We start from the raw sequence: 13,725 nt of genomic DNA on the forward strand, positions 1-13,725 counted from the left end.
ACTTACTCTTGGTGTGACCTTGGGCAAGTTTCATAGCCTCTCCTCAGTATCCTCTATAAAATTGGGAATGATGTTACTGTGAATTGCTAGGACAGGCAGATATGGCATTTCTCCTGAAGGGTACAGTGTTATGTACAGCATCCCTCATGAAGTTTTCTTGCCAAAAAACTGAACAAGAGTCAACAAGGTCTGAGATCCACCTACCAGCTTAAAATATCTATACTGAATGGGACCACAGGGAGCCATAGCAAGATCAGCCAAATGTAACGCAAATGCATGAATTTTAGAGGGCAAATGACTTGATTTCTTCCACAGATGGAGTGTCTATAAAGAATTTACTGTTAGGTTTTTTTTTTTTTTTTTTTTTTTTTTGGTGGTACTGGGGTTCCTGGAAGCCCTTCTACCTCCGGGCTACACTCCCAGACCAGACCTATTTTTACATTTTTATTTGGAAACAGGGTCTCCTAAGCCAGCGCGCGGGGCTGGCTTCGAACCTGCGCGATCCTCCTGTTTCTGCCTCCCAAGCGCGGGGATTACAAGCGTGCGCCACCACGCCCGGCCTGTTAGGTTTTTTTTAATAAACATTTTTTTTTTTGTACTGGGGGTGGAACTAAGGGGCTATGCTCCCCAGACCTATTTTATACTTTATTTGGAAACAGCATCTCACTAAGAAGCTGAGGCTGGCTGCGAACCTGCGCAATGCTCCTGCCTCACCTTCCAAGTGCTGGGATTACAAGTGTGCGCCGCCACGCCCGGCTCTTTAATAAACATCTTAATCAAACAAAATCAATGATAGGCCTTATTTTGATCCTCATTCAAACAAACTAAATGTGTAAAGACATTTGTGAGAAAACAAAAACAGCACACTAAGTGTAGTATGATGCTAAGGAATTGATTTTGTTGAGGGTGATATTTGTATGGTTTTGCTAAAGGAAATAAGTCTTCAAGTAAATAAATTCTGAAGTAGCTATGGGTAAAATTATAACAAAACCTGTGGTTGGCTTTAAAATAATCTACTTAAGTTGGACATGGTGGCACATACCTGTAATCCCAAAACTTGGGAGCTGAGACATGAGAGATTGCAGGTTTGAGGCCAGCCTCAGCAATTTAGCAATTTATTGAGACTATATTTCAAAATAAATAAAATAGGGTCTAACTCAGAGGTAGAATATCCCTGGGTTCAAATCCCAGTACCATACACACACACACACACACACACACACACACACACACACACACACACACAAAAGTGTGCCAGATGCATTGACACACTCATAATCCCAGCTACTCAGGAAGCCAAGGCAGGAGAATTGCAGGTTCGAGACCAGCCTCAGCAATTTAGATTGTGACTCAAAATTTTAAAAAATTAAAAAGGAATAGGTATATCCAAGCATGGTAGCACACACTTATAATCCCAGTATTTGGGAGGCTGAGACAGGAGGATCACAGGTTCACCACCAGCCTCAGCTACTTAGGCCCTCCGCAACTTAGTGAAATCCTGTTTCAAAATAAGGAATAAAAAATAGGGCAGGGGGTGTAGCTCCTGGGTTTCATCCCCAGACCCACAAAAAAAAAAAAAAAAAAGAATAAAAAATAGGACTGGGGGTTTAGCTTGGAGGGAGAATCTGGGTTGAATCCCTGGTACTGCAAAACAAACAAACAAATAAATAGGACTAGGGGGTCTAGGTAGGAGATAGAATGCCTCTGGGTTCAATCTCTAGTACCACAAAAAAAAGAAATAAGAAATGAGTTAGCATATGCAAAGTGTTCAGTAAATATTAGAAACTATCATTAGCTCATTTAATCCTCACAACCACCCCAGGAAGGATTTTATCTCCCATTTGATTGATGGGAAGCCACACAGAGAAATTACAAGCCTAGGTCCCAGTAGGATGATTGGAGGGATTAAAGGGGCTAAAACAAAATATGCAGCCTAAGTCCTGATGTACATCAGGTGTCAACTGTTAATGTTGACGTCACTATTTGCTGAAGGGAATGTGACCTGCGGCTGTTTCTTTCTCCAGAACGGGAAGCTCTTGGCTGAACGGGATGGAGTAAAGAGGAGGAGTGAAGAGCTGGCCACAGAGAAGGATGCTTTGAAGGTGCTGCCCTCGCTCATGCCTGTCAACTTCCCATCATGCCCAGGGCCATTTTCACCATCACCAATTTCAGCCACCTCAGCCTGCTGAGAGCAGAGGTCTTCCACCAAAATAAGCTGCCAGGCTCCCAGGGCTGCCCAGGCAGCTGGGCTGAAATCCCCCTCAGTAGCTGATGTCCAGGGGTGTCTTAGGAGGTTGAGGAAAGGGCCTGGGGAGAGGGGAGGGGGGCAGAAGGAGGCCCGAGAGATGGACAGCCTCCTTCTTTGGCAGCGGCAGCTCTGTGAGTATGAAAGCCTCATTTGCCAGCGAGATGCCATCCTCTCTGAGGTGAGAAAGGAAGCACTTGCCCTCTGTGCACACCCGTCCATCTATCTTCTGCCTCTCCTTCAGTGAGGGAAGCCACCGGGGTCTGGTCCCTGCGTAAGCAGCCCAGAGGGGTGGGAGGGTTTCCTCAAGGTCCAAAGCATGACTCTGGGATCTGAAAGCCCCTCTTCCCCAGTGCCCTCCCTCAGGCCCTGGCTGAATCCCCTCAGCCCCCAGCCCGACTCCAACCACTAGAAGCCTCAGTGGTTTGTGGGGGCTGGGCCTGGTCTCAGGTGGCTTTGGGCTCTCCCAGCGCACTCGCCACACAGAGAGCCTGTCCAGGACCTTGGAGGAGTACAGAATGACAACCCAGGTAATGGCCATCTGTGCCCACAGCCACCCTGCAGTTGGCCTGGCCTGGCCCTCTCTTATCGGGCATCTCTGGATTTTCTGCCTCTCTTCCCTGCTTCTTGTTCACTCTATAGATACCTTAAGTGTTGGTACCTGGCTTCTTGTTTCCATCTTTTTGTCTTTTCACTTTCTCTCTACTCTTTCCTCCCTCCATGTATCTCTGTCTTTTGCTCAGTTTCATTCTCTGTGTCTTCCTCTCATCTCTCTGTCTCTCTGCGGGGCTCACTGGAACTCTTGTCTGTCTCCGGGTCAAGTCTGTCTGTCTCCCTGGGTGACCTGGGCTCTGTTCTTTATGAGTCTCTTGCACTCTGCGTTTCTCTCGCCTCTGAGTCTGTTACCATCTGGTCTGACTTTCCCATGTGTCTCTGCTCCTGTCTTCCTTCTTTTCATTTTGCTGGCTGTGTTTTACCTTCTGTCTTCCTACTGCTCCCAAAGTTTCTGTCATTGCTTTCTTCCCCTAACCCCTCGGTGGTATCGGTCTGGGGAAGGGGAGAAGACATGGAAGAGGAGCCCAGGAAGGGTGGGGGAGCAGAGTGGAGAACTAGGTGCCCCTCACACTCCACCTCCCTCACAGGAACTGAGGCTGGAAATCTCACACCTGGAGGAGCAGCTGAGTCAGACCCACGAGAAGCCTGATGAGTGAGTGGAACGTCAGGGGGGAGGGAGGAGGGAGGAGGGATTTCAAGGGCAGGGACACCCTGGCCTCCAGCCCAAGGTGGCAGGGCAGGGACCCCAGGCAGGCTGACTGGCAGGGGCAGGCAGGCTGAAGGCAGCCTCCCCTCTTCTGTCTGTGTGACCAGGCTACCTGAAGAAGCTCAGGAAAGAAGAAGACTGGGCTGGACCACACTGCTACCCCCATCGCTGGGCTTGGAGATCCAGGCCATCCGGCAGGTGGGCCTGGTACCCTTGGAATAGCCTGGAGGCCACCAAGGCAGAAGTTCTGGTGTCTCCCTGCTTTGACCCTTATACTTGGCCCAGCCCATGGCCTCAGAGCTCTGGGCAACTGGTTGACAAACAACCTCCCCCGCCAATCCCAATCTTCTCCAACTTTCTTTCTACCTTAAATCCAGCCCCAAAGCCATTGCCAGCATCAGGTCCAGACCAGGACCAACTCTGACCCAACCCCGACCATCCCTATCCCATCTGCCCCTATGACTAACCCAGTCCATGGTCCCAGCACCAAACTCCTGAGTTCCTGTTGCCATGCCCTCCGCAACCCCAGCCTCACACTCGCCCTTTCCCTCTCCCATCCCATTCCCAGCCTATGCCTCGGCCATCTCCATTTCTGACCTTGTCTTCTGCCTTAGTCTGGCTCCCCTGACCTCAGAAACAACTTCTCCACAGAAACAAGAAGTGGCAGATGCTGACCTCTCCAGTCCTCTGTGTGGAGTATGGCAGTTTGAAGAGGTCATCAGTGAGCCCAGCGAGGAAGCAGAGTTTCCATCTGAAGCCTCAGCTGGGGGACAGGTGAGAAGGGGAAGGGCTCCGAGACCTTAGGAGTCCTAGAGCCGGGGAAGAGGGCAGCAACTCCAAGGCCACTCAAGCTGGCTTCTTCACACCTGTGTTTATTCCCTGTTCAATGTGCAGATGTTTACAGAGGACCTGCTATATGCTGGACATCAAACACAACCAAACAGGACACCATTCCTGCCTTCTAGGGGTGACCTGCTAGTAGGCACAAGTGAACAAAGCAAACACACAAATCAGGCATGGCTTTGCTGCTTTCTTTTTTAGGAAACACTGTAAGGAATCACCTTATTTTAAATTGTTCTGAGCTGGGCATGGTGGCGCAGGCTTGTAATCCCAGGACTTGGGAGGCTGAGACAGTAGGATTGTAGGATCATAGGTTCACGGCCAGCCTTAGCTACTTAGTGAGACCCTACACAACTTAGTGAGACCTTGTTTCAAAATAAAGAATAAAAAATAGGTCTGGGAGCTGGGCGTAGTGGTGCACACTTGTAATCCCAGCATTCAGGAGGCTGAGACCAGAGGATCGCGGTTCACGGACAGCCTCAGCTACTTAGTGAGGCCCTTCATAACTTAGTGAGACCCTGTTTCAAAATAAAGAATAAAAAAACAGAACAAACAGGGTGGGGGGGTGTAGCTCGGAGGTCGAATGCTCCTGGGTTTCATCCCCAGACCTGCAAAAAAAAAAAAAAAATAGGGGTGGGGTTGTATCTCTGAGGTAGAATGCCCCTGGGTTCAATACCCAGTACCACAAATAAGTAAATAAATTGTTCTGTAAGAATACAGTAAGTTGTTCATCCTATCACAAGGATACATGAAGCATTTATGTATTGGGGGGATGTGTGTGGGTTTTTTGTTTTTTTGCAATACAGGGGATCAAACGAGGGCCCTATGAATACTAGGCAAGTGTTGTACCACTGAGCTACATCCCTGGCCCCCCTTTATGTCTTCTTTGAGACAGGAACTTCCTAAGTCGCCCAAACTAGCCTTGAACTTGCCATCCTCCTGCCTCAGCTCCCCAAGTAGCTTGGATTGCAGGTGTGCACCACCATGTCAGGCAAGCAGTATATATATATATGTGGTACTGGGGATGGTCTTTCTACCTCCGGGTTATACTCCCTATTTTTAATATTTTTTTTAATTTGAAAACAGGGTCTCACTAAGTTGCTGAGAACCTCGCTAAGTAGCTGAGGCTGGCTTTGAACCTGCGTGATCCTCCTATCTCAGCCTCCCAAGCACTGGGATTACAAGCGTGCGCCACCAGCCCAGCAGCAGTTTATATTTTTAATATAAGAAAAGCTGAAGTAGCTTGGATTGCAGGTGTGCACCTATAAGAAAAGCTCAAGCCGGGTGTGGTGACACACACTTGTAATCCCCGCGCTTGGGAGGCTGATACAGGAGGATCACACAGGTTCGAAGCCAGCCTCAGCTACTTAGTGAGGCTCTCAGCAACTTAGTGAGACCCTGTTTCCAAATAAAATATATTTTTTAAAAATAGGTCTGGGAGTGTAGCTTGGAGGTCTAAGGCCTCTGGGTTGCATCCCCAGTACCACCAAAAATAAAAAAAAAAAAAGGAGAAACTGAAGTCAGGCATTGTTGTGCAGGCTTATAATCTGAGTACTTGGGAGACTAAGACAAGATGATTGCAGGTTCAAAGCCAGCCTCAGCAATTTAGCTAGGCTCTCAGCAACCTAGTGAGACCCTGTTTCCAAACAAAAAATAAAATTAGGCTAGGGGTGTAGCTTGGAGGTAGAATGGCTCTGAGTTATATCCTAGTATCAAAAGAAAAGCAGAAAAGTTTAGCAATTCCCCTATGAAGTGTGTGTGTGTGTGTGTGTGTGTGTGTGTGTGTGTGTGTGGTGTGTGTGTGTATGTGTGTGTGTTACTGGGGATGGAAACTAGGGACATTCTACCTCCAAGCTACAGCTGTGAGCAAAGAGGGACAGGATCCGCTCTGGGCATAGAAATATCCCTCTAGGTCTATGTGAGGGAACAAATGGAGGCAGGGAGGCCAGGAAGAAGGCTGGGGCAGTGGGGATGAAGCCTGACCCAAGTCAGGATCTTAGAGATAGAGAAAAAGGAACAGAGATTTGGGTAGGAAGACAGGCCTGAGGATACATGGGTTCTAAGTGGGGGAGTAATGAGAAGGAAAGACTTTTTATTTTTTGTGATACTGGGGATTGAACCCAGAGGCATTCTACCTCAGAGCTATACTCCCAGTCCTTTTTTTTTTTTTTTTTTTTTTTTTTGCAGTAATAGGGATGGAACCCAGTGGCATTCTACCTGAGCTACACCCCCAACCCTATTTTTTAATTCTTTATATTTTGAAACAGGGTCTCACACTAAGTTGTGGAATGCCTCACTAAGTAGCTAAGGCTGGCCATGAACCTGTGATCCTCCTGTCTCATCCTCCAAGTACTGGGATTACAAGTGTGCGCCACCATGCCTGGCTACTATTTTAAATTTTGAAACAGGGTTTCACTAAGTTGATGAGGGCCTCTCTAAGTAGGTGAGGCTGGCCATGAACCTGTGATCCTCCTGTCTCAGTACTCCCAAGTATTGGGATTATAGGCATATGCCACCAACCTGGCTTTCCTTTCTTCCTCCCTCCCTACCACATTTTCTTCCTTCCTTCCTTCTTCCTGTTTGCCGTTCTGGGGATTGAACCCAGGGGCATTCTACCTCTGAACTATACCCTAGTCCTATTTTTATTCTTTATTTGGAAACAAAGTCTCACTAAGTTACAAAGGGCCTCACTAAGTAGCTAAGGCTGGCTGCGAACTTGTGGTCCTCCTGTCTCAGCCCCCCAAGTACTGGGATTATAGGACTGTACCACCACACCCAGCTCAAGACCCCATTTTTAGCTTCTGACCATGAGATGACATCCTGAGGGGTGATAGGGGCTTCCAAGGCAATGGGTACACAAGGCTAGAGCTCAGGGAATGTATTTCAAAAACAGTGTCAAACCTAGTGTGATGGCATACATCTATAATCTCAGTACTTAGGAGGCTGAGACAGGAGGATTTCAAGACCAGCCTCAGCAACTTAGCAAAGCTCTCAGAAACCTAGCAATGCCCTGTTTCAAAACAAAAAATAAAAAGGACGGGGGAGCTGGGTATGGTGGCACATGCCTTTGATTCCATTACTTGGGAGGCTGAGATGAGGAAGATTGCAGGTTTGCAGCCAACTTCAGCTACTAGTGAGGCCCTCTGCAACTCAGTGAGACCCTGTTTAAAAAACAAAGAATAAAAAATAGGACTGAGGATGTAGTTTGGAGGTAGAATGCCCCTGGGTTCAATACCTAGTACCACAAAAAAAGGGGGCCTAGGAGGGTATAGCTTAGAGGTAGAATGCCCCTGGATTCAATTCCAAATTCAAGAAAGTGAGGTGGGGAAAAGGGGAAAAAAAGGATAATGTCCAGTTGATGGTGGAAGTCACAGGCAATGATGAGATGTCTCTGGAGAAAATAGAGGTCCCTGGGTCCTGTGGGGGATCAGGTGGGGCCAGCCCAAGACTGAGAACCTGAGAAGAGAAAACAGTTGTAAAGAAAATGCTTAAATTCCTTCTGGGCCCAGGAGAGTGTGAGAATTATGGGGCATCCTGGGGGTTTAGGATTCCCTGAGTCCTGTAGGAGAAAGGGGCTTGGTAGAATCAAGAATAATCAGCAGGTTTTTGGTTTTTGCCCCTGGGGGATGATAGTGTCATTCCCAAGCAGGAAGCACAAGAGGAGAGCTTAGAAGAAGGTGGTCACTACACAGACAGGCTGCAATCCAGGAGAGCCATTGTATACAGGGTCTGGGACTAAGGGGGGAGAGTAGGCATGGTTGTGGGTTGGGCGTGGCTGAGGCCCAGGTTGTGAGGGAGGAGAGTCAGAGGAGACCTAACTTTTTTCTACAGAGAAACTTTGAGGAAGAGCCAACCTGCCCTGAAGAAGGAAGGAGGGAGGCATTGATGCGGTAAGGAGCTTATTCCTCACTGAGCCATCACTTTGCCTTGGGTGACATCCAATTCATGGATCTTTAGAATACAGGGACCAGAAGTGCCCTGCGGGAATCAAATGCCACTCATTCCCCCATTCATCCATTTTTTTCATCCATCCATCCATTCATCCATTCACACCTCTGCTGAGGGGACCCTGGGGCCTTTAGACTAGATGATTCCAACAGAACTCAGCACCTCTGAGACTGGGGGAAACAGACTCTGACCCAGACAGTTCCAGGAGGAGAGTCTCACCTGACCCTGCTGGTGGGGTGGCTTCCTGAGGAGGCTATACCTGAGTGGGGCCCTGTACAGAAGACAAGAAGACAGTTGTCAGGCAGGTGGGACAGCTTGGCTTCTAAGTCATTCTCTCATGAAACACCCTTTCCCCAGGCCTCCATGTAACCCTAGGATGAAAGAGACACAGATCAGGCCCATAGAGATTTCCTAGCTAAGAGATCATGGAATCAGACAGACTAAGTTTAAATTCCATCTTTTCTTTTTTTCTTTTTTCAGTACTGGGAATTGAACCCAGAGGCATTCTACCTCTGAGGTACATCGCCCGGCCCTATTTTTTATTCTTTATTTTGAATCAGGGTCTCACTAAGTAGCTGAGGCTAGCCAGAAACCTGCTATCCTCCTGTCTCAGCCTCCCAAGTACTGGTATTATAAGTGTGAGCCACCATGCCTGACTCTCAAATTTCATCTTGGTTAGTTTGCAGTAGGGCTGGTATGAGATTCCACTTGTAGCCCTGTGATTGTTGAATGATTGCTATTAGGCTATCTCTGGACCACTCGGTATAGAGAAAGCACTAGCTGTCTGGACCTACTCTAGGGCCTTGGATTTCCTGCGGTGCTTCCCTCTTCCCCCTCCCCTCTTTCAGTCTCCTGCTGCAGCAACTAATGAGGCTGGCTGCCATGGCCTCTAATTGGACTTGTCTGGGAAAAGCTGAGATTGGGCGGGCTGGGGGCTCCAGAGCTGTGACCTCTACCTGCGTCATCCGGAATGAGGGGGAAAACAGGCGGAGCAGCCCTGGGAGGCAGGGCTGATTTCATCTGAATTTCTGGAGGGGTGGGCAGTGTGACCACAGGTTGGGAAGCTGAGAATGAGGGAGGTGGTGAATACTGTGCCCTAAAGGTGGCCAGGGTTGAGGGCTTGACTCTAGGAAGGGCTGGGGGATGAAATGCCCAGGTCCCAAGTTTCAGGGGATCAGACAGCTGGAGCAGAGGCTGGGGGCCTCCAAGGCTAGATCCTGCTTTAGGCAGGGTTGAGGAAACACACATATCCCTAAGGGTATTGGTAGTAATGGAGGCTGCCAGGCTGTAGCTCTAGTTCTTGGTGAAGGTGTTGGCTGGTGGTTTAGATACCTGGGTCTCTATGGGGCAATCAGTGTGGGCAGCTTGAGACCTGAATTTCAAAAGAGGCATTTCAGGAGCTCAGACAGCTGTGACCCTAGAAGGAGCAGAGGCTATGGGTTTGCACACCTAAGAAAGGTGATTTGGGATGGGTCGAACTCAAACAATTGACTTAGAGTCCTTGAAAGTGGCACAACTCACTGGGCAGGAATGAGGGGGTGTGCACATACCCGGAAGTCTGAGAGCACCAGAGCCTTAGTTCTCAGCTGTGAGAACTGAAAAGTAGCAGCTAAGAGACTTAAGATGAAGAGGCCCCCTTATCCTTATCCTTGAGGGGGTCACAGACTACTTTTTTGTGTGTGTGTGGGTGTGGGATGGAACCCAGGGGTATTCTACCTCCGAGCTATACCCCCTGCCCTATTTTTTATTCTTTCATTTTGGAACAGGGTCTCACTAAGTTGCAGAAGGCATCACTAAGTAGCTGAGGCTGTCCATGAACCGTGATCCTCTGGTCTCAGCCTCCTGAACTAGGATTACAAGTGTGCGCCAACATGCCCGGCTTCCAGACTCTTGACAGTTTGATAAAAATTCCTCTGCCAAGTAGGAGCAGGACTCCCCAAAGGCCCACCCTTGGGGCAGATGTGTGCTAAGACCCCCTGCTTTGAAGGCCCCCTCCCCGCCCCCACAGCAGGCAGAGAGAACTCAGCAGAGGGGATGGGTATTTACAGTAACTTTGTTGGCCCTCAGGTTGCCCAGAAGAGAGGAAGAGGAGGAAGTGGAGAGCCAGGTCAAGGTAGGCAGTCCCCAGCAGCCCTCCCAGTCCCCACCCACTGCAGGCTCCAGAGGCTGACGTCTCTAATCCTCCCTCCCCAGCCCCCACATCACACCCCCACTCCTCAGGAGCTGAGAGAAAAATCGTTTGGCCAAGAGATAACAAGGCCCTCACTGTAACTAATGAGCGGATGGTGAGGTGGGGGGAGGCCAGTGGGCGGCCAGAGTGTTCCCAAGAGACCCCCAGTCCACATGCACAGGGCTACAGCAGCCACACCACAGGCCTCACAGACGTGGCTACACCTCCGGATTGCATAAATGCATACGCATATGCGCCCACACACTGAGGGGAAGGGGCAGGGTGTCTAGTGGAGGGGGGGGGCAAGTCCTCTCCAGCCAGACTCAGAACTACCTTGGGGGGTGCAGCACCCTGTAGCTCTCCTGCTTGGAGCCCCACACTCTGGCTTCTCCACTTCTCACAGTAGCAATGCAAAAAAAAAAAAAAAAAAAAAGTAGAGAGTGTATCCCTATTTATTAAGCAAAGGAAAGAAACTTGGTGGGGAGAGGTAAGGAGCCCACCGCCTTCAGCTGAGGAATGCAAGAGATAGGACTAGAGTCTGCCTGGTCATATGCCTGCATTTGTGGGACTCTTCAGGATCCCAGCTAGCCAAGATGGCTGCCCCTGAGGAAGCTTGGTTCTGAGCTGCCTGGCCCCAAAGCCCACCTCCTCCCTTCCTCAGCACACTCCCTTCCCTGGAAACAGAGACAGGGCTCCACCTCAGCATCCCACAGCAGCCATAACTGTCACCCAGCTCTCAGGGGTAAGGACCATGTAGAGGGTTGGCTCCAACCCTTGCAGAGTAACTGGAGATGGAACCCAGAGGCATTCTACCTCCTAGCAACACCCTCAGCCCTATTTTGTTTGTTTGTTTGTTTGTTTGTTTGTCTGCAGTATTGGGATGGAACCCAGTGGCATTCTACCTCCGAGCTACACCCCCAGCCCTATTTTTTATTCTTTACTTTGAAATGGGGTTGGGGGAGCACACTAAGTACTAAGATGTCCATGAACTGCAGTCCTCCTATCTCAGCCTCCCAAATGCTGGGTTTACAAGTGTGTGCCACCATGCCTGGCTTATTTTATTTTGAAATAGGGTCTCACTACGTTGCTGAGGCTGGCTGCAAGCCTACAATCCTTCTGTCTCAGCCTCCCAAGTACTGGGATTACAAGTGTGTGCCACTGTGCCCAGCTCGCCACTGTGCTTTAATTTTAAAGCACCTGCCAGTTCTGGCACCAGCAGGAAGACTGCTGGTTTGAGGAGAGTCCATGCTATACTCAGCCCAGCGTAAACATAGGCACTATAGGGGATAGGGCCTCTGCTCTCAGGAGGATCAGAAACATTCAGAATGGGGTGGGAAATATAGATAATAGTACTGAATAGCTCACATGTTATTGAGCACTCACTCTGTACCTGTATCTGTTCTGAGCCCCCTCCCCACCTTTTTTTTCCTGCATTCACGCATTTAGTCTGTAGACTCTGTGGGGACTGTCATTGTCCCTGACCAGCAGATGGGGAAAGTGTTATGGTTTGGGGGCACTGTTCCTGGGGACCTCTGTTAGGCTCCCGGAAACTGTTCCCCTAAACACGGGTCCTTGTTCAGACTGAGGCTAGATATAAACTAGTCTGAACTCTTGCTGAAGACTTAAATGAGTTTATTATTACAAAGATAGAAATAAAGAAGACAGTTACAGCCCTGTAGTATCACAGGATAGTATAGGGCAGTGGCCTGAAATGGAGTCACAAGTTCAAAATATAAAACAGCTTTTATAGATACAAAGTACCCCCGACCCCCAGTCTTGTTCTACCACTTAATCCTATGACCTAGGTGTAAGTCTGCCCCTTAACTCCTTGCAGACCTCTTTTGTTATACTTGTGGGGATTTCTGGCCTAGCAGAAACCCTTCCCACCTAACTGCAGGTATAAGCCTAGTTTTTTGTTGTTGTTGTTGTTGTTGTTAAGACCAGAATGATTCACAAGGTCAAGGTCCACACGGTATCTGCTCCTCTTTCAAGAAGGTCATGCCCTCCTCCCATACTCGAGAAATTCTTATGCAAACCTGTTTTTAGAATGTGAAAGTCCTAGGTCCTAACTCCTATATCCATTTACTAATTACTTTTAGGGAGGGTACTTTGTGTTATAACAGCTACTTGAGTGCCTGGCAATAACCAAGCCCTAACTGCTTTTCTTTTTTACAGATCTGAACTCCACTTTCTATAAACCAAGTTTTGAAATATATATTAATAACCAAAACTTCTTTTTCGAATCTTCTTAGGCCATTTCCTAATACTGGTACAGAAAGTAAATTGTGGAGAGCTGAAGTGACCTGCCAAGAGACACATAGCCAGAAGTTGGCAGAGCTGGGACCCAGCCTGACAGTATCCCAGAGAAGCTCTAACACTAGCTTCTGTGTTCCACCACCCTCTGTGTGGTCACTGTGTCCAGTGAGCTGTCCAAGGCCTCTCCCAAGCAAGGACCCAATGCCTCAGATGTGTCTTATTTCTCCTCCCAGGCTGATCCCCCCTTTCCTCTGGAAGACCCTTACCCTGCAGACATCCCAGGAAGCCCTCCTAAGAGGTAATGGGACACAAAGGGACTGGAAGGGGACTTGGGGACCGACAAAAAGCCCAGTGGTGATTCTCTTCCCTTCTGTTTCTCCAGCAGCCCTGCCGAGCCAGAGCTGCAGCAAGCCCTGGTGCCTGTGGTGAAGGAGCTGGTCCCAGCCCGGAGGCCCTGGGACCAGCACTGCCTGCCTCCTCAGCAGTTCAGGTGTGTTCCCTCGAGGTGCTCCAGAAGAGAGGTGGTCAGACACTGGAGAGACCTTGCTCCCCTGGGGCCCACCCTAAGCCCTCTCTTGCGCCCCACCAGGGTCATTGAGCACCCGCTGGTCCCCACTCCGATCCTGGGCCTGCTGCTGCTACTGCTGCTGCTCTCAGTCCTGCTGCTGGTCCAGTCCCCGCCCCCCACCTGGCCCCACCTCCAGCTCTGCTACCTCCAGCCCCCACCAGTGTGAGGCATCCCCCTCAGAGCAATGTCTAGTTCAATCAACCCCCAAAGAATTTTGTACTGTTACCTGTATTGTTATACCACCATTAACTTGTACTGTTCACGCCAGAACCAGTACACACGGATCCACATCCCTGTATTGAGTGTTTATGTGAAGTCTCCTGATTTTGTATTGTTGGTAACAATAGCAAAACATACCCAATAATATCTTCAACACTAAGGATTATTTTTCCACCAAACAAGTCTGGAAGGAGGAAGGCAGCTGTGGGCCCACAGCT

At 49.1% G+C, this 13,725-nt stretch overlaps 1 protein-coding gene across 1 annotated transcript in view; it reads left to right on the forward strand.

Annotated features, from left to right (window-relative positions):
* The window catches only part of KASH5 (KASH domain containing 5), a gene marked incomplete at its 3' end in the record, with an annotated part of 28,781 nt that extends 15,327 nt beyond the window's left edge, over positions 1–13,454 (forward strand). The window contains exons 9-19 of the mRNA XM_080703332.1: positions 2,025–2,102; positions 2,370–2,426; positions 2,716–2,775; positions 3,388–3,452; positions 3,614–3,704; positions 4,158–4,280; positions 8,178–8,236; positions 10,362–10,407; positions 12,954–13,018; positions 13,106–13,210; positions 13,310–13,454. Of these exons, the coding sequence (XP_080559458.1) occupies positions 2,025–2,102; positions 2,370–2,426; positions 2,716–2,775; positions 3,388–3,452; positions 3,614–3,704; positions 4,158–4,280; positions 8,178–8,236; positions 10,362–10,407; positions 12,954–13,018; positions 13,106–13,210; positions 13,310–13,454 (894 nt within the window). The remainder of the gene's footprint in view (positions 1–2,024; positions 2,103–2,369; positions 2,427–2,715; positions 2,776–3,387; positions 3,453–3,613; positions 3,705–4,157; positions 4,281–8,177; positions 8,237–10,361; positions 10,408–12,953; positions 13,019–13,105; positions 13,211–13,309) is intronic.
* Between the last annotated feature and the right edge of the window lie 271 nt (positions 13,455–13,725).

Source organism: Muscardinus avellanarius (genome assembly GCF_963383645.1).
Source record: "Muscardinus avellanarius genome assembly, chromosome: 10".
In the NCBI taxonomy this organism is placed as follows: domain Eukaryota; kingdom Metazoa; phylum Chordata; class Mammalia; order Rodentia; family Gliridae; genus Muscardinus; species Muscardinus avellanarius.